Raw genomic sequence first — 25,259 nt, forward strand, 5'->3', positions numbered from 1 at the left:
TTTATTTACTCATAATGTTCTCCATTGCCTATAAAGGAAAACAGATTTTATTCATGAGTTGATTTGTTATTAGGTATCTTAGTACACCTGAATGCCATTTAAAGACAAAAAAAATACTTGATGTTGTGAAGGAGTCATCCAAATTAAACTTGTTTTCTTCTTCTTTTACAGGTTTTGGGTCTAGTAATACTGGTTCTTTGTTTGGTCAAGCAGCCAGCACTGGCGGAACAGTCTTTGGCCAGGTAAATAACGTATGTTTGCCTCCCTTCGCGTCAACATGTAGCAGACCCATCCACACTGTTCCCACACAGTGTAAGCAGTTCGTACTGTGTGCCCGAGGCCAGCAAACAGCCTCATGGGGTTCTCAAGCTCTGCCTTCTTTAACTCCCTTGGGGAGGCCGAAATGTCAGCCTCTGATTGGAGAGAATCACTAGTTTTGACCTTTCTTTGACAGTCCTCTAGGAAAGCACTTAAAAAGCACAGTGCCTAATCTCCATCCATCTTCTGCCCGTTCTGCTAGGGCAGGGGTTGGCAAACTACAGTCCATGGGGTTAATCCGCTCCTCAGCCTTCGTGTGTGTGTGTGTGTGTGTGTGTGTGTGTGTGTGTGTGTGTGTTTTAAGATCCTGGAGCTAAAAATAGTTTTTACCCTTTTAAATGGTTATTTAAACGAAAAGAAGACTATGTAACCAACACCATATATGGCCCCTGGACTAAGCTGTACGCACTCCTTTTGGTGACCTGAGTTGTTTGAGTTTGTACAGCTAGTGGTTATGTACGTGTGGGCACAGTTTTAAGTGCTTTACAAAAATGGACTCGTGTGATCGTTAGTGCTTCTGTGAGGTATAGGGGCTGTTATTGTCCCCATTCCTCAGATGAGGACGGCGAGGGCCCAGAGAGAGGGACTGTGTTGTTACATCACGTGCCAGCAGCTTTCAGGTCATAGTAACCCCTCGAGGAGTCCTTCTGAGGAAAGGTCCTCTGACGTATCAGGGACGGTGATGGCTCTCTGAAGGTGAGCTTAGCACGTGTCCGTTAACTAACACAGCAGCAGACGTATTGTGTGTTTCTGCCACATCTGCAGGAAGACGTTTTCTTTGTGCTCCCTTTCCTTCAAAGATGGGCTCTGCCCTGGTCCGTGATCTGTGGCAGGGAGAAGTGAAACTTCAGAGCTGGTAATGGCAGGTTAAGTCCTGTAAACCAAGTTCCTCACTGGAAACAGCTAAAAATGGTAGATAAAACATAAAAACCATAGTTTTCAAAGCACTGGCAAGCTAACAAGGTATTTTACCAAGCCAAATGAAAAGAAAATGGGTACCTATAGAAGTGAGGGCATTTATTAATCTGAGGAAATTGTAATTTCCTATTTTAATAACCCCAAAGGGCAAAGGGGCAGAAATCACTAACTGAGATATGCACAAAGAAGGGAGTCTAAGAGAGACCCTGCCCCACAATGAGCTGGGACTCCAGATTCACTGGTCTCCGCCTATGAATATAGCCTGGCAGGATCCTAGGATGGTGGTGTCTGCAGATGTCTGGCAAAAGCAGCACAGACCCACCTTGAAGAAAAGTAACTTCACTCTAGTCCTTGGACAGTTTTTAAGGACATTGATTCCCACACCTAAATTAATCACAAAAGGAAACAAAGAACTATGAGCAAGGGCCAGGATAAACAGCAGACATACATTTGCATAGACTTCTAGACTATATAGAACAGCTCTGTTTTTACATGTTCAGTAGAAATAAAAGGCAAACTTGAACATACTGGTAAAGAATAGGAGATAAGAAGTGTCATAGCTACATTGAAAACCAAGTAGAACTTCTAGAAAAATATAATTAAAATTTAAAACCAGCAGATTAGACCCAACTGAAGAGAACGGTAGCATAGTAGACAGGGATCAGCAAACGTTTTCTGTAAAGGGCTAGATAGTAAATATTTTAGACTTTGAGAACCACATATAGCAGTTTCCGTCACAGCTACTCAGTGCTTCACAAAAGCAGCCATAGACAATAAGTAAGTGAATGAGCATGGTTATGCTTCCATAAAGCTTTATTTACAAAAGCAGACAGCAGGGGTGCCTGGGTGGCTTAGTCATTAAGCGTCTGCCCAGAGTCCTGGGATCAAGCCCCGCATCGGGCTCCCTGCTCAGCAGGAAGCCTGCTTCTCCCTCTCCCACTCCCCCTGCTTGTGTTCCCTCTCTCGCTGTGTCTCTGTCAAATAAATAAATAAAATCTTTAAAAAAAAAAAAAAAACAGACAGCAGTCTGGATTGAGCCCACGGACTACAGTTTGGTGGCCCTTGAACTGGAAGGCAGGTCAGATTAAGTTATCTGGAATGCATCACGGAGAGCAAAAAAGATGGAAAATACACAAGAGAGAGCAAAATCTTAAAAGAGAAATTTAACATGTTTAATCAGAGAAGAGAAGGAGAAAGGATGTGTGACAATATGAGAGAAAAAGACACCTTTCTAAAACCAGTAGAAAACAGTAACCCACAGATTCAAAAGTACAGCAAACACCAAGCAGAACGTGTGAAAGGAAATGGATTCCAAGACCCATCACAGTGAAGCTGCAGAGCTATAAAGATAAAATGTTAAAAGCACTCAGGAAAAAGACGGGTTACCTTCAAAAGAGCAATTGTTGGACTCACAGCTGACTTCTCAACAGTGACAGTGAAAGCCAGAGACAGTCTAGCTACCTAGAATTTCTAAACCCCACAAAAAAACATCTTTAAAGAGTGCATGGAAATCAAGACCTTTTTCAGACAGATACTGAGAGAATTTATGCCTAGCAGACCTGAAGGAAATTCTAAAGGATGTTCTTGAGGCAAAAGGAAAATTTGATTTCACTAAAATTACGGCTCTCTTAATTTTAGGGTAAAACAAGCCATGAAATAGGAAAATTACAGCTTATAAAACTGACAGAGTAATTGTATTCAGAATATATAAACAATACAAATCAAAAAGAGAAAAGACAAGTACACCCCCACCAAAGTGGCTGAAATTGAAAGGGCTGACAATACCCAATATTGGTGAGGAGTATAGCAACAAGAAACTCTCACATGTTGGAGAAGGCAGTGTAAATCCATATAACCACTTTGGAAAACCACCTGGTACTATCAAAACTAGATACACAAAAAATTCCTCTTGAGCCAGCATATCTACTTCTAGATAGGTAGCCAGCAGAAACGAGGGCCTATATTCACTAGAAGGTATAGTCATAATAACTAAAAACAAGAAACAACCCAAATGCATATCAGCTGAAGAATGGATAATTAAATTGCGGTATATTTATACAGTGGAATACTGCAAAGCAGTGAAATCAAATGTACTGTTCGTATGCAAAACAAACTGGGTAAGTCCCACAGACGCAGTGTTAAATGAAAGAAGCCAGATCCGAGAATACATAGTGTTGGATTACAGTTTCCTAAAGAGGCAAATACAGGCAAAACTTAGCATGATAGAAATTACAATAGTGGTTACTCTCAGAGCATTAAACATGGGGTACAGAGGGGCCTTCCAAAGTTCTAAAACAACGTTTTCTATCTTGATCTGTTACAACACTTATATGTCAAAATTCACTGAGCTCTCTACACATAAAATCTGTGAACTTAAACACAATAGAAAGAAAATAGGCAGAAGATTTCATTTAAAAAAGGGTTGCACAGCATTGTGAACGTACCTGATGCTACTGAATTGTACACTTAAAAATGCTGAAGTCAGTAAGTTTTATGTATATTTTATCACAATTTTTTAAAGAAGGAGAAATAAGAAAATATAATAAGTAAATAAGGGTTAGCCAGAAGACCAAGAAACACAGTCAATTAGTAATACAAATTAAACCAACAAAGAGATACACACCTATACGACAGCAAAAATTCAAAGCCCAATGATACCATATGCCAGCGAATATGCAGAACAAAGGAAATTTGCATTCACTCCTGGCCAGGGTGTCATTTGGTACAACCACCTTGGAAAATAGTTTGGCATGATCCAACGGAGACTGGCAATTCCAACTCCTAGGTGTGTTCTTTAGAGAAACTCATGCACACAAGCCCCAGGATATAGGGGTGCTCATAGCCACAGTGTTCTGGTAACCAAAAACTGGTTCTAGTAACCAAATACTGGATGTTGACCAGTATTCCAATGGGTAGATGAATTTGTAGTATTTTATAGTAGAATTTTATTTTTAAAGATTTTATTTATTTACCTGACAGAGATAGACACAGCGAGAGAGGGAACACAAGCAGAGGGAGTGGGAGAGGGAGAAGCAGGCTTCCCGCTGAGCAGTGAGCCTGGTGCAGGGCTCGATCCCAGGACCCTGGGCTCATGACCTGAGCCGAAGGCAGACGCCCAACGACTAAGCCACCCAGGCGTCCCTATAGTAGAATTTTATCCAGCTATGACAATGACTGAACTAGAGTGGCATGGGGGACTCACAGGCATGATGTTGAGCTAAGAGACAGAAAACTTACTGTGATCAACTCTATATTGGTTTCTCCTCCCCACCCCCCCACCCCCATATTCTTCCGTCACAGAAATTATGTTTGCAATTGGAGGGGCCAGAAATTCAAGTCAGTAATTTTTTTTCTGATGACAGGGGCCTTCTGTGTTGTATTCATTGCTATATCCTCAGTTCTTAGGACTGTGTCTAGCACATGGTAAGCACTGTAAAAATGAATGAATTTTCAGTTGATAGGAGTATTCCCAGAAATATCTAAGGATACAAGGCAGATTCTGGCTAGGATGCAGAAGACCTTAACTCCTGTTACAACACAAAGCAAAATCCAGATAGTGTGATAATCACACTTATCCTTTGGATATTGGAATTTTCTGGTGCTGTGGAACACCTGACCCCCAAACCTAGTGGCATATATATATCCATATCCAGTGGTTGGTTTTGCTATTGGCTCAGAACTGAACTGGAGTTCTTGGCTTCTCTGTGTGGCCGGCGCTTCCTCACAATGTAGTGGCCGGATTCCAAGGAGAAATTTCAAAAAAGAAAGGGAGCCAGGCGGAAAATATATAACTTTTATGACCTAGTCACAGAGCATCACTTATGTTGCATTCTCTTGTTCAAGGCAGTCATAAAATCCCATCCAGGTGTAAAAGCAGGGCAATAGACTTCACCTCTTAGAAGAGCACATGAGTCTAGAAATATTGCTGTGACCATCTTTGGAAAATATAATCTGTCACAGTGGGACTCAAGAGTGGCAGAAAACCTTGTGGAATTCATTTCCAGAGAGAGGGGAGCCCGTTGTAGGTGAGGTGGTATAGCAGAATCTGGGGGCACATGTCAGGTCTGGGTTTGGGAAGTGGAAGAGAGGCCTTGCTGAAGACTGAGGAAGATATGTACTGGCTAGAGAAGAAGCCAGAAGAAGTTATTGGCAACAATGGGAGCAAGCAAAATAAATGACCAATAAGCACATGAAAAGATGACCAATACTGTTAAACATTAGGAAATGAAAATCAAAACCGTAATGAGAATACCACTTCACGTCCAGTTGGTGGCTATAATTTAAAAAGCAAACAAACAAACCTGAGAGTAATAGGTGTTGACAAGGATGTGGGGAAAATGGAACCCAACATTGCCGGTTGAAATGTAAAATAGTGCATCCACTGTGGAAAACAGGTCAGTGATTCCTCAAAAAGCCGAACATAGAATTACCATATGACCCAGCAATTCCACTACTGGGTATATACCGAAAGGAATTGAAAGCAGGAAGTCAAAGACACACTTTCCACCAGTCTTCACAGCAGCATTACTCACAATAGCCAAAGGAGGAAACAACCCAAATGTCTATCAACAGATGACTAGATAAACAAAATATGGTCTATACAGAAAATGGAATATTACTCAGCCTTCCAAAGGGAAGAAGTCCTGATTCATACTACACATGGATGAACCTTGAATGCATTATGCTAAATTAGATAAGCCAGACCTAAAAGGACAAATAATGTATGATTCCACATACATGAAGTATTTACAATAGGTAAATTCATAGAGTAGGAAAGTAGATTAGAGATTACCAGTGGCTGTTAGGAGGAATGGAAGTTACTGCTTAGTGGTTGAGAATTTTGGTTGTGGTGATGAAAAAAATCTTGGAAGTAGGTAGTGATGATGGCTGCACGGCATTGTGAATATAATTCATGCCACTGAATTGTATGCTTACGTGGTTAAAATGACAAAATGATATTTTGCCGCAATTTTAACTTAATAATGTTAATATACCAAAAACCATTGAATTTTATCCTTGAAAATCAGTGAGTTTTATGGTATATGGATTATATCCCAATAACGCTGTTTTGTTTAAAAAAAAAAAAAAAAAACAGATTGGGGTCTGAAAGACTTGCAAGTACAACAGTAATTTGTTCAGTATAAAAATCTTCCCTATCCACCCCTCCCCCACTTTTGCTAAGAGAAAGAAAGTAAAGGCAGGACTGAAAAGCAGAAAGAACTTGCGCAGTCCTGCAATGTCTCACTGCCCAGAACTGTTGAATCCAAAGGTAACACTGCAGCCCACCTGCCTCCTGGCTCCAGGCTCAACCTTAAGACAAATAACTTAAACCCTAAGCAAACACAGAGGTAAGTTCATTCTTCAATCTTTGACTCGTTTCCAGATCAACTCAACACTTAGTGAAATGTGAATAATTGCATATTCACTTTGGGATACAGATGAAAGAGAGGCCTCTCATGCTGTAGGAAAAACCGTGTTCTTCAGTCCGCACACCGCTGTTCTACATGCAAAGTCTCGTATACCAAAAAATATGTGTATGTATATATTTTACACATGTCGCATATATAGTATATATAACATACACAAAAGCAAAAATAAAAGGGGCCACCCACAATTGTATTTTAGAAAACAGCAAGAAACAACCTGTAGATGATCTGGATAGTGGAACTAGCAGGCAGAGACTTTAAAATAACTATTGTGACTATTGTGCTCAAGGATTTAGAGGAGAAGAAAATGGTTGAATCTCGGCAGAGAATTGGCCATTATAAAAATAAATAGAAAGTCTTGATCTGTATCTGAAGTTTAAATCTAGTATCTGAAATAAAAAATTATTAGACAGGCATAACAGCAGAGTGAGTCCTACAGAAGAACAATGAACTTGAACACATGTCAGGTAGAAATTATCTAAAACGAAGCTCAGAATGGGGGCCCTGGCTGGCTCAGTTGGTAGAGTGTGCAGCTCTTGATCTCAGGGTTTTGAGTTTAAGCCCCATGTTGGGCGTGGAGCCTACTTAAAATTAATATATATATAAGTAAACAAAATTTTTTGAGTGAAACTTGGAGAGACTGAGAAAACCCCTGGGCAGAACATTAGTGACCTGTGTAACATAGTATCAGGCAGTCTGTTTTACTGGTAACCAAAGTCCTTGGAGGAGAGGAGACAGAATGGAGTAGACAAAAAATATTTGAAGAAAAATGGCCAGGCTTTTCCAAATGTATTGAAAAACAAGGATCCAGAAATCCCAAGAAACTCTGTGAACCCTAAACAGAATAAATAGCAGAAGACCACACCTAGACACATCATAGATAAGCTTCTGAAAACTAAATACAAAGAGAAAAATTTTAAAGCAGCTAAAAAGATTCAGGCCATAGGGGAAAACAATGTCTTTGTATGGTTATGAGGAGATGTTAAATATATGACAATCAGAGCAAAAAGGCAGAGAATATCTTTGCTCCCTTCGCGTGGACCAGTGGTTCTCAAATGCTATCAATTTCACTCCCCACCCCCATGAGGAATTTCACAATTGCAATGTCCAGAGACCTGTTTGGTCCTCATGAGTAGGGGATGCTATTAGCATCTAGGGCCAGGGATGCTGCTAAACATTCCATAACCTTCCAAAACAAGGAGTTATCCAGCCCAAATGTCAATGCCACTGTTATGAAACCATTATGAGGTAAAGATCTCTTAGAACCCAGGGGCGCCTGGGTGGCTCAGTCGGTTAAGTGTCTGTCTTCGGCTCAGGTCGTGATCCCAGGGTCCTGGGATCGAGCCCCACATTGGGCTCCCTGCTCGGCCGGGAGCCTGCTTCTCCCTTTCCCTTCCCCCCTCCCCCCGCCTGTGATCTCTCTCTCTCTCTCTGTTGAATAAATTAAGTCTTTTAAAAAATATATATATATTTCTTAGAACCCAAAAAGCACTTAACCATAAAAGAAGAAAATTTTAAAAGTAGAGTCCATCAGAATTAGAAAGTAATGCTAATCAAAATGTTATGAAATGAAAGGCAGGGCATAGACTGGGGGAAAATATTTATAATACATGTATCAAATGAAGGGCTTCTGTCCAGAATACATAAAGAATACATAAAGAACTTGGGACACCTGGGTGGCTCAGTCAGTTAAGCGTCTGCCTTCGGCTCAGGTCATGATCTCCGGGTCCTGGGATCGAGCCCCGAGTCAGGCTCCCTGCTCAGCGGGAAGTCTACTTGTCCTCTCTCTCTGCCCCTGCTCATACTCTCTCACTCTCTCTCTCTGCCCCTGCTCATGCTCTCTCTCACTCTCTCTCAAATAAATAAAATCTTTAAAAAAATAAAGTGTTAAAAAAGAATATATAAAGAACTTTAAAAACTAAGCAAAGTACTTGGAGACAGATACTTTACAACGTATATGAATGGCCAATAAGCATGTGAAAACTTGCCCACCATTATTAGTCATCAGAGAAATGCAAATTGGAACCACAATAAGACACTGCTCCAAAGCTGCTAGAAATACTAAAATTTAAGAGCTAACAAAACCAAATGTGGAGATTAGAGCAAATAGATCTCTTAATGTGTTGCCGGTGGGATTATAAAATGGTAATTTGGAAAACCATTTGGCAATTTAAGTCAGATAAACACTAATTGTGTGGTTTAGCAGTTCCAGGCCTAGGTATTTACCCCAAAGAGCTGAAAACCTAGGTCCGCAAAAAGACTTAATGCTTATAGCAGCTTTGTTTATGACAGCCAAAACCTGGAAATAGTCTAGATGTCTAGCAGGAGAATAGTAAACACCAGCATACTCCTATAATGGAATACTACTCAGCAGTATAAAGGGAAGAATGACCAATGCATGCAGCAATATGGATGAATCTCAAAAGCATATGTTGATTCTAGCCAGGTCAGTTAGGCCAGAAAATGAAATAAAAGGCATCTAGATTGGAAGGGAAAAAGTAAAACTCTGTATCTGCAGATAACATGATTAGGTATATAGAAAATCCTAAGGAATCCACTAAAATACTGTTAGAACTAATAAATGGGTTCACAGTTGCAGGATGCAAGATTAAAATTTCAAAAGCCTATTCTGTTTTTATACATTTGCAAAGAACTATCTGAAAGTGAAAGTAAGAAAATTCCATTTTCAATAACATCAAAATGGGTACGATACTTAGGAATAAATTTAGCAAAATAAGTGTAAAACATACTCTGAATACTATAAAACATTGTTTAAAGAAATTAAAGATCTAAATAAATGGAAGGATATCCAGTGTTCACGGATTGGAAGATCACATTTGATGGAGAGAGTCCTTATTAAAATAGTTTAATTTCAGAGAGTTTTAAGTACTATGAAGAGAATAAAGCAGTAATCAGGAAGAAGGATTTAGGTTACATAGTCAGGAAATGCCTTTCTGAGGAAGTCTCATCAGTGTCTCCCTTTCCTTTTTATATTTGTTTCTTTGAATTAGGATCAAATCCAGTCCACACGTTGAGACCGCTTGATAGGTCTCCTGAGTGTCTCTCTCTATAGATAACCCTTCTGTGTCTCTCTTCCTCTTGTTGTTTCTCATAATTCAGTTGTTCTGTAGAATTTCCTATGGTTTGATTGCTGACTGCATTCCTGTGTTACAGCTCCTAGGTTAACTTGGTCCCCTGTCCTTTGTTAACTTCCTGTGAAGTGGGGGTTGGGTCTGGAGGCTTGAGGAGATTCAGATTTGATTTTTTTTTTTTTTTTTGGCAACATTATGAGCTTGGATCTTGAACACTACCTCCCTATTTAATGATATTAAGGAATTATTGTTAATTTTTTAGGCATGATAATAGTAAGGTTATGGTTTATGTTTTAGAGATTATACTAGAAAAATCAATGGTTCAAATGATAAGATGTCTAGGATTTGCTTCATGCTAATAAAAGATGAGGGGAAGTAGATGGGATATAGATAAAACTCAGCTGGCCATGCATTCATTGAAACTGGGTGATGGGCATGGGGTAGGAGCATTATATTCTTCTACTTTCTGTACACTTTTGAGATTTTCCGTAATTTAAAATTTTAAAACTATTATAATGTATTGCAATTACAATGAACGGGACTCTCTCTAACCTATTTATGAGGATGCAGTAGCTATCAATTCGCATTCACTTCTGTGATTCCCTTCTATTCATTTAGATAGTCATTTTTCAAATCCTATTTTTACAATTTAGGTTAAACCATCTGAAATTGCCATTTTTTGGTAGGGTGCAAATATCCACATATTGGCAGTTGACTTTGTTCCAGTCTGATGCATGGAAGTCAGCTACAACGTCTGATATTTTCTACATGCTGCATGGATTCGTTGCCATGTCTTCCTTCCTTTCAAAGTCTGGCTACTGGTTATCAAAGCTTTTATGATTGGATTTGGATTCCAGGTTTTAAAAAGCTCTTACTCATCATTAAATGGTTGTAGTAAACTTACTGTTGTTTTAAAGAAATTTAGGGGGAGAAAAGAGGGAGTTAGAGACAAGTATTAAGTGCCTTAGGTACAGTCACCCTCAAGTAAAAATTAGCGTGTTGTATTCAAGTACAAAAGACCAGGCTAACTGGACCATGTTGGGGGGAGAGGGGAGGAGAGATGATAAAAGATGATGTCAGAGGTGGCCAGGGGCCAGATCGTGTAGGGTCTTGTAGAATTTTTAAATATGAGTTTAATGATCTGACTGCCATTCATAGATGTTATCCTAGCTGCAGTGTGAACATAGATTGTAGTGGAAGCAGGATGTCCGTTAAGTTGTGTAGTCCAGGTGAGAAGTCGAGGTTAGGTGGCTCAGACCAGGGTGGTGGCTGTGCTCCTGAGGGGATGCCCTGAGGGGTTTCAGAGGTGGCCCCCTGGAGGTGTGACTTAAGTATGAAGTGTTAGAAAAATGCCTGGCTCTAGCTAGAAAGTGCTCAGTCATTGGTCTGTTACTATCACTGTTAAAATACTAAACAGCAGCTGTTTTCTGAGCCTGTGCTTATATTTCAGGCGCTATACTAAGGTGCATCACACTTCTCAGCATATTTAATTGACTCGCTGTTTTGAGGTGGGTAGTTCATTATTCCCATTTTACAGGGGATGGACTTTTGCACCTCTGTGTCCATCTTTGAAAGACACTTCTATAAGGTTCCTGTGCACAGTGACCCATTTCTCTCTCTCTCTTTTCTTTCTTTCTTTTTCTTTTTTTCTGAAGTAGGCTCCATACCCAGTGTGGAGCGCAGTGCGGGGCTTGAACTCATGACCCTGAGATCTAGACCTGATGAGCTGAGGTCAAGAGTCTGCAGACGCTTAACCGACTGAGCCACCCAGGCGCCCCCACAGTGACCCATTTCTAAAAGCCTATCTTATTCTACATCATCAGCCAAGAAGACATCACGCAGAGCTAATATTAATGGTCCCTCAAGTCTACGCTGGTCTTCCTTAGAGAACCAATTTCCAAACAGAAATAAAGTGTGTGGTGCCTGAGACAGCTTTGAGTCAGCACGCGCCCTAAGTTAGTAGCATCCTCTGAGCATAAGATTTGCAGACTTGGACAAAATTCAGCTATGGTCATCATTTCAACAATGGAGCTAATTTAAGCTTATTTCTGCAGTATGGGAAAGTCATTATGAAATAAAAGTGCACAAATTGGGAGAAAAGACAGTGTAAATCACTTTTCATCAGTTGCTGATGAGTTCAGCCAAATCCTGGAAGAATCAAAATAAGTCGTATTCATAATCGCCTAGAAATGTTTTTAAACTTTCTCATTTGGGGGAACTCTTGAGGGGCTGGCTTTCCTGCCCCTGGCATTGTGTCAAGCAGAGACTGGAGGCAGCAGGGCAGATAAACATTCAAAGTTCCCTCCTCCCATAAATCATGTTTTCAGAGAACTGTGAACATGGAATAGCTTGAGAACTTCTGATTTGTAGGAAGTCCCTGTCCAGAGTCCAGCTTCTTTTGTGGGTGTTAGAGCATCCGTCCCAGAACTAATCAGAGTCCTCTTGCTTTTTCCCTTTGTCCCAGCGGTGAGCGCCTTCTTTCCGCGGATGTGGCCTGCCGTTTGACGATGACCTCTCATCCTATCTCGCTTCCTGCCCCTTTTGTTTTCCAGCAGCCCTCTTGCAGTGGGAACATGTTTGGGTCTGGAAACACTGGAAGAGGGGGAGGTTTCTTCAGTGGCCTTGGAGGGAAACCCAGCCAGGATGCAGCCAACAAAAACCCATTCAGCTCGGCCAGCGGGGGCTTTGGATCTGCAGCCACCCCAAGTAAGTTGAGACCGTTTTCCCAGTCCCTTGGCCCCATAATGCCATTGTCATCCCTGTGGTGCGAGCAGAGCTTTGGTGACAAGTGTAGAAAGGAAAGAGGGGGTCTAGAAGGCCTGTTTAATATATGGATCAAAGCAGTGTGATCTGTTTTGATTTTGATTTTTGGTTTTTTAATGAGATGTCCTATATAATCATGAAAAGACATCAGAGCTGCAGGGTGAATGTCTGTGCACTGAGCTCCTCCCCTCTTCTCTCCCAAGGCCCACATTGCTCTGTTTCTTAGGGTTGAAATGACTTGAAGTGAATGCAAGCGGACAGGCATAAATGAGAGCAGCAGAGCAAGCTGGGTGTGCTTGGAGAAGGAGCATCTGGATGTTCGTTGTGTAGTACTCTCTGAATTTGCTTTAAAATTCAGCTGCCACAGAGAAATATTACCCAAAACTCAGAGCCTTCGTTATTTCTCATCTCACATTTCAAATGAAGCTGTATCGTTCTGCTGGCACTTTTTTTCCAGCTAATTTTTCAAATTCTTTGTTGATCTGTCTATTCGTGGTTAGAAATGAAAGAAATTTGGGTTGTTGTTGTTTTTTTTAATCTGAAAAAAATAAAAAATCCTGCTGCAGATGGAGGCTGAGATGGGAAGTTGGGGGCCTGTCATCTTCATCTCTGCTTCCCTCGTTTACCACGCCGCACACGGAGCGTCTCTCGTCTGCTGTGCTAACACAAGATCCTCGAGAATCGGGAGCTAATGTTCTCAGACAGGACAGATACTCCCTTCACGTTAAGGCTCATGCAGTTCCAAGCAGAGTTCTCTGTCCTGAGTCTCCAGAGTCACTGATCAGTTGTTTTGATGTCACTGTCCACCTAAGTAACACAGAAGGAAAGATTAGAGTCAAGAGACACAGACCTCTTCACTTGTGAAATTATATGAGCAGAAATTTTTGTTCTTTAGCTTTCAGTCTTCTGGGAAAAATTTAGAATCCTAGAATGAGGGACGCCTGGGTGGCTCAGTCGGTTAAGCGTCTGCCTTTAGCTCAGGTCATGATCCCAGGGTCCTGGGATTGAGCCCCGCGTCGGGCTCCCTGCTGAGCAGGGAGCCCGCCTCTCCCTCTCCTGCTCTCCCTGTTTGTGCACCCTCTGTCAAATAAATAAATAAAATCTTTAAAAAAAAAAAAAAAATCCTAGAATGAAGGGATCCTAGAAACCGAATCTAGTAGTTTTCAAAACACTTTCTACAGATGAACTTCTAAGCAGAATCCTGATGCGTAAAACAAGTAAAAATAGGTCTGCTTGGAAGTAGGGGTCAAGAACCAGAGATGCTGGGTGGTTTCCCCATCTACCCGCGCCCAGCTCTCAGCGTGGAACCGCAGGGCTCCATAGCACATAGTTGGACAACAGGATCCTTGTGTGGCATTCTCTCCATTTTCCAGTGAGGAAACAGGCCCTGAGTGGTGAGGTGATTTTAAGTGCCAGAAAGTGGCAGATCTAGGACTCTGCTAGTTCATATGTAGCCTACAGAACAGCATCTGGCACAGAAGAAGCACTTGGTAACATGCTACTTAGAAATGTGGGTTTCTCCCGTAGGTAGGTTACCATCTGTGAGATTGTGTTACTAACCAGTTTTGTTGAAACTTAAGTATGTCATACCCTTGTAAAATCCCCTTTCCTCCTGGCTGATTCATCTCCTAGGCCCTGGCTCTTACCTGTCAACGAATTGCCTTCTCTCGGTGGGGGACTGACGATGGCTTGCCCTGGCTCGTGAGAGCCGGCTGTGCACACATCTCCAATTCTGCATCCAGTGACCTCGTGTCGGGCAGCCTGAACTCTGCCATTATGCGAGTGTGTACCCCATGGGAATTGGACAACAGGGCAAGTCAGCACTGCCCTCCTCTACCCCCAGTCCGTTGTTCACTGGCACAGCGTTTTTCCAATTCTTTAATTCCGGTTTAAAATTAAACCAGGTATTTTTATAGGATTATTCCAGATTCTTGATACCAGACACCTGCTGGTCTTCATTTTCCTAAACATTGGTTTTTATAAATCATCAGTTTACTTTTATGGTAAGAGAAGTTTCAGGTACAGAAAAGACTTAAACATTCTTTTGTTTTGAAAACTGAAGGTCTGATTCGATAGTGAAAGGGACAGGAGCCTCTGTAGCCCAGAGGACCAGGTGCAGGAGAAGGGGAAGAACGGTGGAGGAGATGGAGCTAGAGGTCATCTGGGGACAGGCATTGTCCTCACCAGAGCTAAGGATGCTTTCTGCGAACCACCGGGGACAGCCTCTTTCTCTTTGGGTGAATCTGCAATATTTGACATTTTGAGCACAACGTCTTTCCTGGGCTGTATAGACCGACTCTCCTGGTTTCTCTTCCTGCCTTTCAAACGGTTCCTTCTCTACTGCTTCTCTCTGGCCTTGCAGGCATGTCCCCATTGTCATCTGGGTTATCACAGTAGTCTCCAGACTCCCCTCCCTGCTTCCATCCTCCTCCCCTGGCATGTGGACATTCACACCAAGCTGAGTGTTTTTAACTCTGCTTTGCTTTTGCCTCTCTCCCTACGCAAAACCCCCTGCAGCTTCCCACCGACGTGAAGCCAGCTCCTCTGCTTGGAAGTCTGGGCCCTCCGTGAGCTGCCCCGCACACTCTTCTGTTCCCCCAGCATGCTCTCTCTGCGTTGGCCAGTTTGTCTGCTGGCCATCCTTCGTACACGCGCCGCTCCTCTCTCCCCGCTTCAGTGCCAGGGCTCCCCTGCTCCCTCCACTCCACCTGCCAAACCCACCCTCCCTTTAAGGGTGACTGTAAGTCTACGCCTGCGTCTGGAATCCAGCAGCCCTTGTGTTCCATTCCTTCATGTGACATCAGGTGGAAGGGAACGGATCTTTATGGGCCACCTACTGTCCACCAGATGCTCCGTTTAGGTGGGCTGGCTGCTTCTTACAACAGGACTTTTAGATGTGGCTGCCCCCATTTTACCAATAAGGAGATAGGCTCGGAGAAGGGATGTGGACTTACAGAGGTAGCAGCCGTAAAGTGGAGGAGCCAGGGTTTAATCCGAGTATGTTTCCAGAACTCTGATCCACCCCCTTGCCTCCTGAGATCTTCCTAGCCTTGCGACGGAGCACAGTTCCTCCCAGGTGTGTCTTGTCTGACAGCCCTCGGGCTCGTTCTCGGTGGCATCGAACATGCTCCCCTGCAGATAGAGGTCTGAGCACAGACTGAGCAGCCAGCAGTTTTCCCTTGTGACATGTGGGCTCCAGGCTGCCTGGTCCTGAAGCTGCCCTCTTCAGCCCTGAGAAGTCATTAGACCTCTGCCCTGATGGAGAAAGACCAGCCAGGAACACTGTTGCTGGGAGTTGGCATGTTCTTTATCCAGAAGCTCCCACCTCCTAAAGGTTTCTGCGCTCTCTGCCCCCAGGGACTACCTGAGATACACGGTTAACCCCTGGGGTCACTTAAAATTCAGCACCACCCTACACTGTTACCTGTAAGGACTTATTGCCTCCTCGAGTCTTGTCCTAAGGACACTGGTTAGAACCATCCTCAGCACATTCTTTCTGTTCAGAGACCTGAAAGACATACTTGCATGAGGATAAAGAAGCCATTTAAGGACAATCTTGTGGGCCCACAAGGCTCCCTCTACAACTGTTCTTTAAGAAAATGTCTTGGAAAGTATCCTGGGCCAGAGCTTCTTGAGGAACCCCCTTCTCAGTGCGTGTTAAATTCTAATTAGTGACTTTAGACCCGCAGAATGACATGAGACCTAGTCTCTGTGATAGTGTTTATATCAAATTTATATCAGGTATAATTTAATTGAAGTACGGTTGGACCCTGATGTTGGGTTAGGCAAGTGTTTTTTGCCAAATAAAAGACCCAGGAGGACCCATGTCGTGCCAGCAGGGGGAAGCCCAGAGCAGACGCCGGTTGTCCCTGGACTCGCCACCCCCGAGAGTAGAAGTGACCAGCCAGCTCTGTGAAGACAGGCTTTCTTCCAGCTGCCCTACCCACAAGCGAAGAGGCATCTCCTACGACGACATAGTGTTCCAACAACCAAGATAACCCTCGTACTTGCCGTATTTTAAGAGCCAGGGACTGTGTTATTTTGGAGCTACTGGGAGAGAACCGAGAAGCACGTTGTTGACCATGGAAACAGAGAAGCAGACCTCGTTTAATGCCACTTTGCTTCAGAGCCGCTTGAATAAATCCTAAAACATTTCAACATGCAGAGCTCCTCTTGAGACTGCGAACGAAAACTGTTACAACTTGACTGGTTTAACTCTCAGGATCTTTGCAAAATGAAAAGGATTACGTTTTCTGCCACTGATCTGCTCTGTGTCTTATATCGAACACAAGTGGGATGTAGTAGGAGGAAGAGTTAAAGAAACAGAGGGGAAGTTCTATTTCCTGAGGATCCGCCATCGGCCCAACTAGGCACTCTGCGCATGTCAGCTCATCTGATCCTCACAGCAGCCGTGTGGACCCCCCCCCCTTGCTATCCCCATTTTGTCGCAGAAGAAACTGGGACTTGGGAAGGTGAAGTCCTTGCCTCTAGCTGCTAGGTGTCCTGAGCCAGGACTGACTGCAGAACACTCGTGCATTCCACTGTAACGCTCATGAGCATCTTCAGACAGAGGCGTCTCAAGGAGATGAAGGGGCAAAAAATGCCTGGAAACTTCTGTGTTCTCTGACTTCAGGCATTCCAGTCCCGGCATCATCCCGGTAAAATCATTTCATCTCTGTATCTCAGATTTCTCCCAAGAGGAGAGCTAGCCCCAGATCTCGCACTTGAATTGATTTGCTATTTGGAATTTTTGCTGCGTTGGTACTAACAAAGTCAGAAAGTTGCAGCCCTCTGTTCCTGAGGTACCGAGTGAAGGAATGGCTGAGGAGCCCATTTTTCATCTTCAGCATCGAATGAATGTACTGTCTCTGAAAGAAGAAAACGTGGCCTCCAAGCTGGCACACTGATGGAAAGCTCAGGCTGTTCGAGAGGACATTTTGGGGGCACCTGGGTGGCTCAGTCGGTTGAGCAGCTGCCTTCAGCTCAGGTCATGATCCCAGGGTCCTGGGATCGAGTCCCACATCGGGCTCCTTCCTCAGCGGGGAGCCTGCTTCTCCCTCTCACTCTGCCTGCCGCTCTGCCTACTTGTATTCTCTCTCTCTCTGTCAAATAAATAAATAAATAAAATCTGTAAAAAAAAAAAAAAAAACATTTTGTAGGCTCTCCCTATGAATCCCTCTACAAAAGGGAGATGGATAATCCTGTGGTACCGCGTATAGGGGTGATGAAAAGGAGTTTGTGAACCCCTCCCGCCATCAGTGTCTGGCGCACTCCTAGCCGGCCTCTCAAACTGCTAGCAGGAGTTTCACAGAGCAGGTGACCATATGGTGGCCTAGGGCTCTGTGTATTGGTGCCTAAAAATTCAAGGTGGTCATGTCCCTGAGATAAGGCTGTTCACTTCCTGGATCGTAGACCAAGAGCATTGCAACTGGAAGTATTGACAGTCACATCTCCCACGGGGGTGGGGCTGGCAGCGGAGCGAGATGGGGGGCCTTGGGATTGACGGGTTAGTGGAGGACCACCTCTTCAAACAACTGGACTTTGAGAGTGACTTGCTCCCCTGCATTCTCTCCATCACCTTCTTGGCGAGCACCTGATCGGCATGGGGGAAGACCGCCCGTGCAGATGCTTGCTCTTCTCACTTGGTGATGTGGCCCACGCTCTCCATTACCCGCCGGGAGCATCTAGTCAGCGCCCAGCTTATGCCTGTGCCTTTGGGCCTAGACCCCATTTCGGGACAGCTTCTCCCTGCCTTCTTTGGGTGCAAACTTACTTTAATAAAACCCATCCAAACACCGTGGGGAAGTGTGAGTTGTCCCTCCCCTCTCCCCCAAAAAAGGGTGAAAGAAAAATTCCTGCTAGTGTGCTGTTTGTGTTCCCAAGTGCTTCTGTGTATATGGTTCTGGCTACTTATGTGTGTTACCGGTCAGATTTGCATTTCTTATAACCGACAAAACACTTCTTACCCGTCTTGGTTTTTAGGAGTTAGTTTCCTTTATCCCTTTCAGTTGTGGTGTGGCTTCAGTGTGTAGAGGGAGTGACTCACCTAGATAAGCATCTGAAAGGTCAAGGGCTTCACTGAACCGCTTAGGAAAAGGAAATCAGACTGGAAGTCTTGCTGCCTCTTACGTTCTTCAGAACATCTCTAGCTCCCCTCAGATCAGAGTTAGGAGCATCATGGTTTTTCTTGTTTCACTGCCATTCCCTGAGCAGATCGGGCAACAGCAGACATGTCCAACCTGACTGTAAAAGCAGGAAGCTGGAAGCCATTAAGCTTGCTTCGGATTTGCTCTGACTTTATTTTCTCTAGCTCGACAAAACATGAAGTTAGTTTTCATGTGAGGAGATGAATGAAACCGAGCCCTCTTCTTCAGAAGAAAACGTCTCGCGGGAAGCTGGTAGATAGACCTGATATGTGCGGGAGCACAGACACGTTTCTGCAAAGGAGCCTCTTCACTGGGCCCTGCTGCAGCTCCCCTGTATGGTGTGCCCGTAGAACCTGGAGCCTGGGCTCCCAGAGATGAAGAACTTGTCATCAACATGCAGGCAAATCACAGGAGGTGTTCACCATAGCTCGGCTCCCTTGAATTCCAGACTTGTCACTTGCTTCTCCTCAAACACCTAGTTGCAGTTTCTTTTCTGTTCAAAGTAGATAAGGACATTTTTCTACCTCTGATCTCCCTCAACATGTTCCCCCTTTCTTTAGATACCTCTAATCTATTCGGAAACAGTGGGGCCAAGACATTTGGTGGATTTGCCAGCTCATCGTTTGGAGAGCAGAAACCTGCTGGCACTTTCAGCTCTGGAGGAGGAAGTGTGGCATCCCAAGGCTTCGGGTTTTCTACTCCAAATAAAACAGGTACTCTGATACTTATTAGCTGTGGTTTATTTTTAGATGGATATTACATACGTGTAGATACCTGGAAGGAGATGTCTCTAGGGCGGCTCTCAAGAGAGTAGCATTGGAGCATAGATGAAGTGACTTTTTCTCCCCAATTCATTTTTATATTTACTGAGCATCTACTGTGTTCCTAACACTGTTCTAGGTCTCCAAGACATGTTAAAAGCAAGAATGTAAATATTCAGCAAGTGCAGAGCATCCAAAATAAGGGAACATACGAGACAGTGATAACTAAAATATAAACAAGAAAACACCAGAGTCAGAGAAGAGCTTGGGTCCCATTCGTGGTCATGGGCAAGACAGGTGGTCTGCTTAGTTTTTATGTCTTTTTGATTTGTCCTTTTTCTCAAGTCACTTTTTTTTTTTTTTAACTTTTGAGCGTAACATACATAAATACATTACAAATACGTGTTCCCATACAACATCCACTTACTGTAAGTACACAGCACAGTTACTTCTCATGAGGAGAACACGCCGGTGGGATCAAGAGTAAAGAGTACCACCAGCACTACTTCTTATCCCAGCATTACTTGTAAAGTATACATTTGGGAACAGTGTGACTTTTCTGTGATCATATACGACGTTTATAATTTAAGAATTTAAGGAACAATACATGTTTCGATACACAAACATATTTCAGTTCTGTCAACTGCCTCTCTGTCCTCTTTCTGTCTCAGATCTACAGAGGGTCTGCATTCCTACCCCTGTTGCATGGAAAATTGTGTGAAAAAACTTTTTTCTCCCAAAAAAAGATCAGTGGCAGAGTTTGAGAGGATGTTTGCAGAGAAAGGAGTTCTTTAAAGCAGACTCCCCAAGGGGGAGCAGTCAGGATGCTTGTCCCTCGTGTGTTTGGGAGCCTTTGAAATTATGTGAATTCCAGAGGAAGGACCCTACCGAGGACCAGATGTGTAGGTGGCTCTGACTTAGGACCGCTCCACGTTCCATGCCTGGAATCCCACCTTCTAGAACCTAAATTGCTGTGGTTTCCATGCACTGTGTTCCATTACTCAGACCTGTGGCTCGGGTGGCTTAGTCTTTGGCTTCCAGTTTTTGATTCTTCCTAGAATTTAAAATGCACTAGACATGAGCATTGCAGCTTTATTTTGCCCCCAGCCTTCCTCACAGTGAAGGATTTAAAAATGAAAAGGTTACAAAGCTCTGGGGCCTAGTTAACAAAGCAAACATTTGACTAAGAAATTTTAATTCATTAATCATCGAGGCTTAATTTATTTTTTTTTTAAGGAACTGGATAATGGTTTGTTTTGGTTTTTGGTTTTTGGTTTTCTTTTTTTGATTCATGTGGTTTTTTTATATGTTGTTCTTTATCCTGGAATCAGGTCCCAATTGACTTTGAGAATCTTATGCTTTTATTTTTTTAGTCTTAGAGAAAATGTATCCTCCTACCTTTCAGAATACTTTTCCTGTTTGATTGTTTGCCCCATGAAATCCCTCAGAGTGAAGACCGAGAAAGCTACAAGGGATGAATGAACCGGTAGCCACGAGGGTGACAGTGAGGGTGGAGGCAGCCCGTGTCCTGTGCTTCCGGCACTTTGGCTCTTGCTGCAGGACTCATGGCAGTTCTCCTGCTGTAGAAGGAGGTGCCACAGAGTCCTGAGCATAAGGAAAGGGTGCTTTAAATAAAGGAGTCATCCTTCCTGCCCAGGCAGTGCAAATGCCTAAGACATCACGATTGGCATTTTGCTTGAATACCGATGTTAGATGGACCATTTTTGATGGGTTTGGGAAAGTTCCAGAAGTGTCCATCCTCCCTCAGTACAGTTGCTTTAGGAAATAGTAGTGCTGGAGATTACTTGTGGGGGGACAGAGGTGGGTCCAGACCACTGTGCCCAGCCCATCGGGCTCACCCCAGTTGTGGTGGAGGGAGGCAGGCTGACCCATGCAGTTAGGGGGTAGGTGCTCTCTTGAGTCACTCAGCCCAGCGCTACCACGATCAGCTGGCTGAACTTGGGCAGATACATTCTCGGAGCCTGTTCCCTCACCTGCAAGGTAGGCTCCCCGGGTGGACGGGGGGGTTAAGGCAGTGTTGTGCGGCAGCTGGTGCTGTACCTGGCACGCAGGGGCCCTCAGTAAGTCAGGTATTTTATTATCATTGATAGCGAATTTCTCTTTCTTCTGGAGAAGAAAATCATGAAAATGTAGCATCTAATAAAATCAAATCCTTCCTAGTGTCAGGAGTGGGTTGCCTATCTCCAAAAAATAATACCAGAGTGACCATTTTCCTCCTGTTTCACTTAGCTATGACCCAGGTTTGTTGTTCGGGGCTTATTGTATGTGTGTGTGTATGTTGTGTATGTCAGCGTAGTGTGTATGTGGTGTGTGTGTGTATATGTGGGGTGTGTATGTGAGGGTAGATGTGTATGCGTTGTGTGGGTGTGGTGTGTGTCCATGTGGGGGCGAGGGGTGGCACACGTGTGTGTGCGCATGTTTAATCTCCTTTCCCCTGTCCAGTTTACTTTCTTTCTGTATCACTGTGACTTCTCATTTTTCACTCACCCTCCATCAAGAAGTCGGAGTAATATTGTGCGCAAGGCACCAGGTCCAGCTGCGTGTGTCTAGGAAGAAAGTGTAACTAGATCTGTGATCGGTCGTAAATAATTCAGCTGCAAGGGTTTTTTAGCACTTTTTTTTTTCCAGTCTCTTATATTTGTAACCCGACAGTCTCCATTATCATGGCTTGGAATTTCACTCAAGGTTTGAAAATCTAGAATGTTAACCCAAACATGAGCCTTAGCAAAAAGTATCTTCACTAGCAATGATAAGCACGTGACTGAATCGCAAGATAACAAATAACGAAAGAATTCAGCTAACAGCTTTTCCTACCCAGAGTCTGATCTTTCCTGATTCAGGTAGCAGAAGCTTGTGGTGTGATTATGCTTATGTAAGAAGGCCTGATTCGTGCCTCTGACAGCAGGACTCACTTTCCGCAAGGGGCAAGAATAGTGTCCCTGGCGCCTCTTTCCTTGTGCTGAAGCCACTGTCATTCCCTTTAGCACGTGGCTCCTTAAGCCAGTACTCATTTTAAGAAATACTCCTTTCTAGAGCACATTTCTTACACCAGTTTAGTCCATTCTGTTCAATGGACACTCACTGAGGGTCCCAGCTCATAGCCTAAAATGATGTACACAGAATCTTGGGGTTTGAGAACCCCCTCAGGAGCACGAGGGATAGAGAAGGATGGCCAGCCTTCCCGCCCGGTGGGCATCTCTGCCAATCTGAGGAGGCCGCCTCAGCGCACCTGACCGTCAGCACGATGGCCTGTGCGTGTGCCTGCCCCCCGCCCCCCCGCCCCGTTCACGTGAGCAGCAGGGGACGTCAGGGGCTCTGGTGGCTCTCCTCAGGACTGATGGATTGTTTTATCACATTTATCCAGCAGCCTTCCTCCAGAGAGCAAATTTGGTGTGCTTTTTTATTGAGGAGTAGCTCCTGACTGCAGAGAGAAAGCATTTTGTAAGAAATTCTGTGCAGAGAGACTGTGGAGAGAGATGTGAGAGCCATAAGGCTTTAAATAAATAAAAAGCCCCTGGCTGAGCACCAGTGCCGTGCGCCTCTCCATCTCTTCTGTAACCCAGTTCATAGGTTCTCCCTGAGAGGAGACTTTGAGCCTCTGGCTTTATAATGTGTGTTTTCACGCAGCTGGAAGCCTAGCCTGTGTCGTGATAGTAACAACATCTGTCATCTTTGACACCTGGGCCGGGATCGGAGTTTCCGAGAATGCTTTTTCAGCGAGGAGCCTCAGAACAGCGCAGTGGGGCTGAGAAGGGGTCAGAAATGCGCCAGGCTGGTTCTTGGTTCTTGGTCACAATCTGATGCCACAAGACTGGGAGCAGACACTTCCAGCTTGTCCATGGGAGGGCTCGAGGGTCTCACATACAAACACGGGGTCTGCTGGGTTCTTAGGGCTTCAAGGAGCTCCCCTGGTGGACACGACCCCTCTGCTAGAAATGGAGGGGGTGGTTCGGTATTTAGAAAGGCTTTCACCCCCAGTCACAGTTTTTTGAATTTGAATTTCTAACCTATTTTCCCCGTTTTCCTTCCTCTTTTGATTTGGTTTCTCACCGCTCATTGTCTTCTCTTCCTGTCTCCTTTCTTTTTCCCTGTTTGTCTGTTTGCCTCTGTTTTGCTCAGGTGGCTTCGGTGCTGCTCCAGTGTTTGGCAGCCCTCCTACTTTTGGGGGATCCCCTGGGTTTGGAGGGGTGCCAGCATTCGGTTCAGCCCCAGCCTTTACAAGCCCTCTGGGCTCGACGGGAGGCAAAGTGTTCGGAGAGGGTACTGCGGCTGCCAGCGCGGGAGGATTCGGGTAAGCCCCCGGGGCGGGCCTGGGGACGGCCAAGAGTGCGGGGCCCGCTGCTCCTGGCTTGGAGAGACAGTTCTTGGTTTTCCCTACTCTTGACTGAGCTGAGCCCCCCTCCCTCAAAATCCACGAACAAGTCAGTCCACGATGCCTCTTCGTCCCTGGGGAAGGCCCCCTCCTTCCAAGCCAGACTCTGCCGAGTGTGCGGGTGGACCTGGCTGTGCTGCCGTCGCCTGAAAACGTAGAGTACTGGTTGGCGGGCCCTGTTCCCCTGGTGGAACGGAAGGATGATTCAAGGAAAGTCCTGTCCTGGCTACTTTAGGGCTGGGCCTGCCCCTGGTGTGGTGACTTCTGTCAGGGGATTCAAGATGAATAGTTTTCGCCACATTCTTTCCTCTTGGGACTGTTGTGTCGTCGACCCATTGTCCTTGAGCAAACCACTCCTCGTGTCCCTCGTTCCACTCGTGACCCCCAGAGTGGGTATTCGGTTCACAGGCCCAGGGCCACTGGGCACTGACTGGGCCCCCTGCACATTTCAGAGTCTCCGTGACTGCTCAGCTTTCAAAGCTGCTCTTACCGCCTCGTGCACATCCTCCCTTGAAAATGCCATATTAGGGATTGGCTTTTAAGGGCCCCAGAAATTCAGTCTGGTTGCCAAAACCTCAAGGAGAAAATAAATAGCCTTCACCACACCACAAAGTCCTGATAAAATGTCTGTGGTGATGACTACAAAGGGCCTCGTTCAGAGGACATATTAGCATCTGAAGTCACCGTCTGGTGGACCTGGCCCTGGGCGCAGGACATGGGATGCGTAAAAGCTCAAGACGCGGGGAGGGGGTGGGAACTTTGTTTGGGGGAATGGTCAGGATACTTAGGGTGAGTCTTGGCGAGGTGATAGCATCTTTATCTTGAAAGTAAACTAAAGTATGTTTTTACTCATACCCTTTCCCTCCCCATGAAAGATGCTGGTGCGGAAATGCTGGCAAGTTTCCAGAAAGTGAGCGAGTTGATAGATTGCTTCCTGGATTTCATGTAGAGACTAATGGTTCTTTTAAGTTTCCCCCAGGAAACCCCAAGAATTAAAGTTAAGGAAAGCTTTTAAAGTAGAGTTGGGACCAACTTTAACTAGCATTCTTGGCAGGTTCCAATGGACACTGATGTCTCCAGTGACCGGCCAGCACAGAGTCCTGCAGAGTTGGAGGGTTTGGGTTGACTGGGAATCTTGAAGTTTATTTATTTATTTGAAACCTGCTATTTTCTTTACTAGTAGAAAAGTGTCATATTCTGCCTTGGTGGGGGGGTTCACCCACATAAATCAAATGTACAAATAGAGCAAAAGTTAGTAGTGTAATATCGGAAGCCCATCGCCTTTCCCCAGGTCCCTGATCTGCCCCTGACAGATGTCTGAGGAGCTCCCACTGTTCTTGGGAGACCCGGAGCAGGGGTAGGAATAGAGCAGGACCAGTCAGGACCGCTCCAAGAGTCTGCTTCCAGAAGACCCCTCATCTTGTTGTGAAAAGTCAGTAGAT

The 25,259-nt window shown here is 44.4% G+C and overlaps 1 protein-coding gene across 3 annotated transcripts in view; it reads left to right on the forward strand.

Moving 5' to 3' along the window:
* The window catches only part of NUP214 (nucleoporin 214), a 98,572-nt gene that overhangs the window by 70,187 nt on the left and 3,126 nt on the right, over positions 1-25,259 (forward strand). For all 3 annotated transcript variants that reach the window (XM_036117073.2, XM_036117074.2, XM_078061902.1), the window contains 4 exons: positions 172-242; positions 12,307-12,460; positions 19,224-19,376; positions 23,565-23,736. In XM_036117073.2, the coding sequence (XP_035972966.2) occupies positions 172-242; positions 12,307-12,460; positions 19,224-19,376; positions 23,565-23,736 (550 nt within the window). The remainder of the gene's footprint in view (positions 1-171; positions 243-12,306; positions 12,461-19,223; positions 19,377-23,564; positions 23,737-25,259) is intronic.

Source organism: Halichoerus grypus, chromosome 14, assembly GCF_964656455.1.
Source record: "Halichoerus grypus chromosome 14, mHalGry1.hap1.1, whole genome shotgun sequence".
In the NCBI taxonomy this organism is placed as follows: Eukaryota; Metazoa; Chordata; class Mammalia; order Carnivora; family Phocidae; genus Halichoerus; species Halichoerus grypus.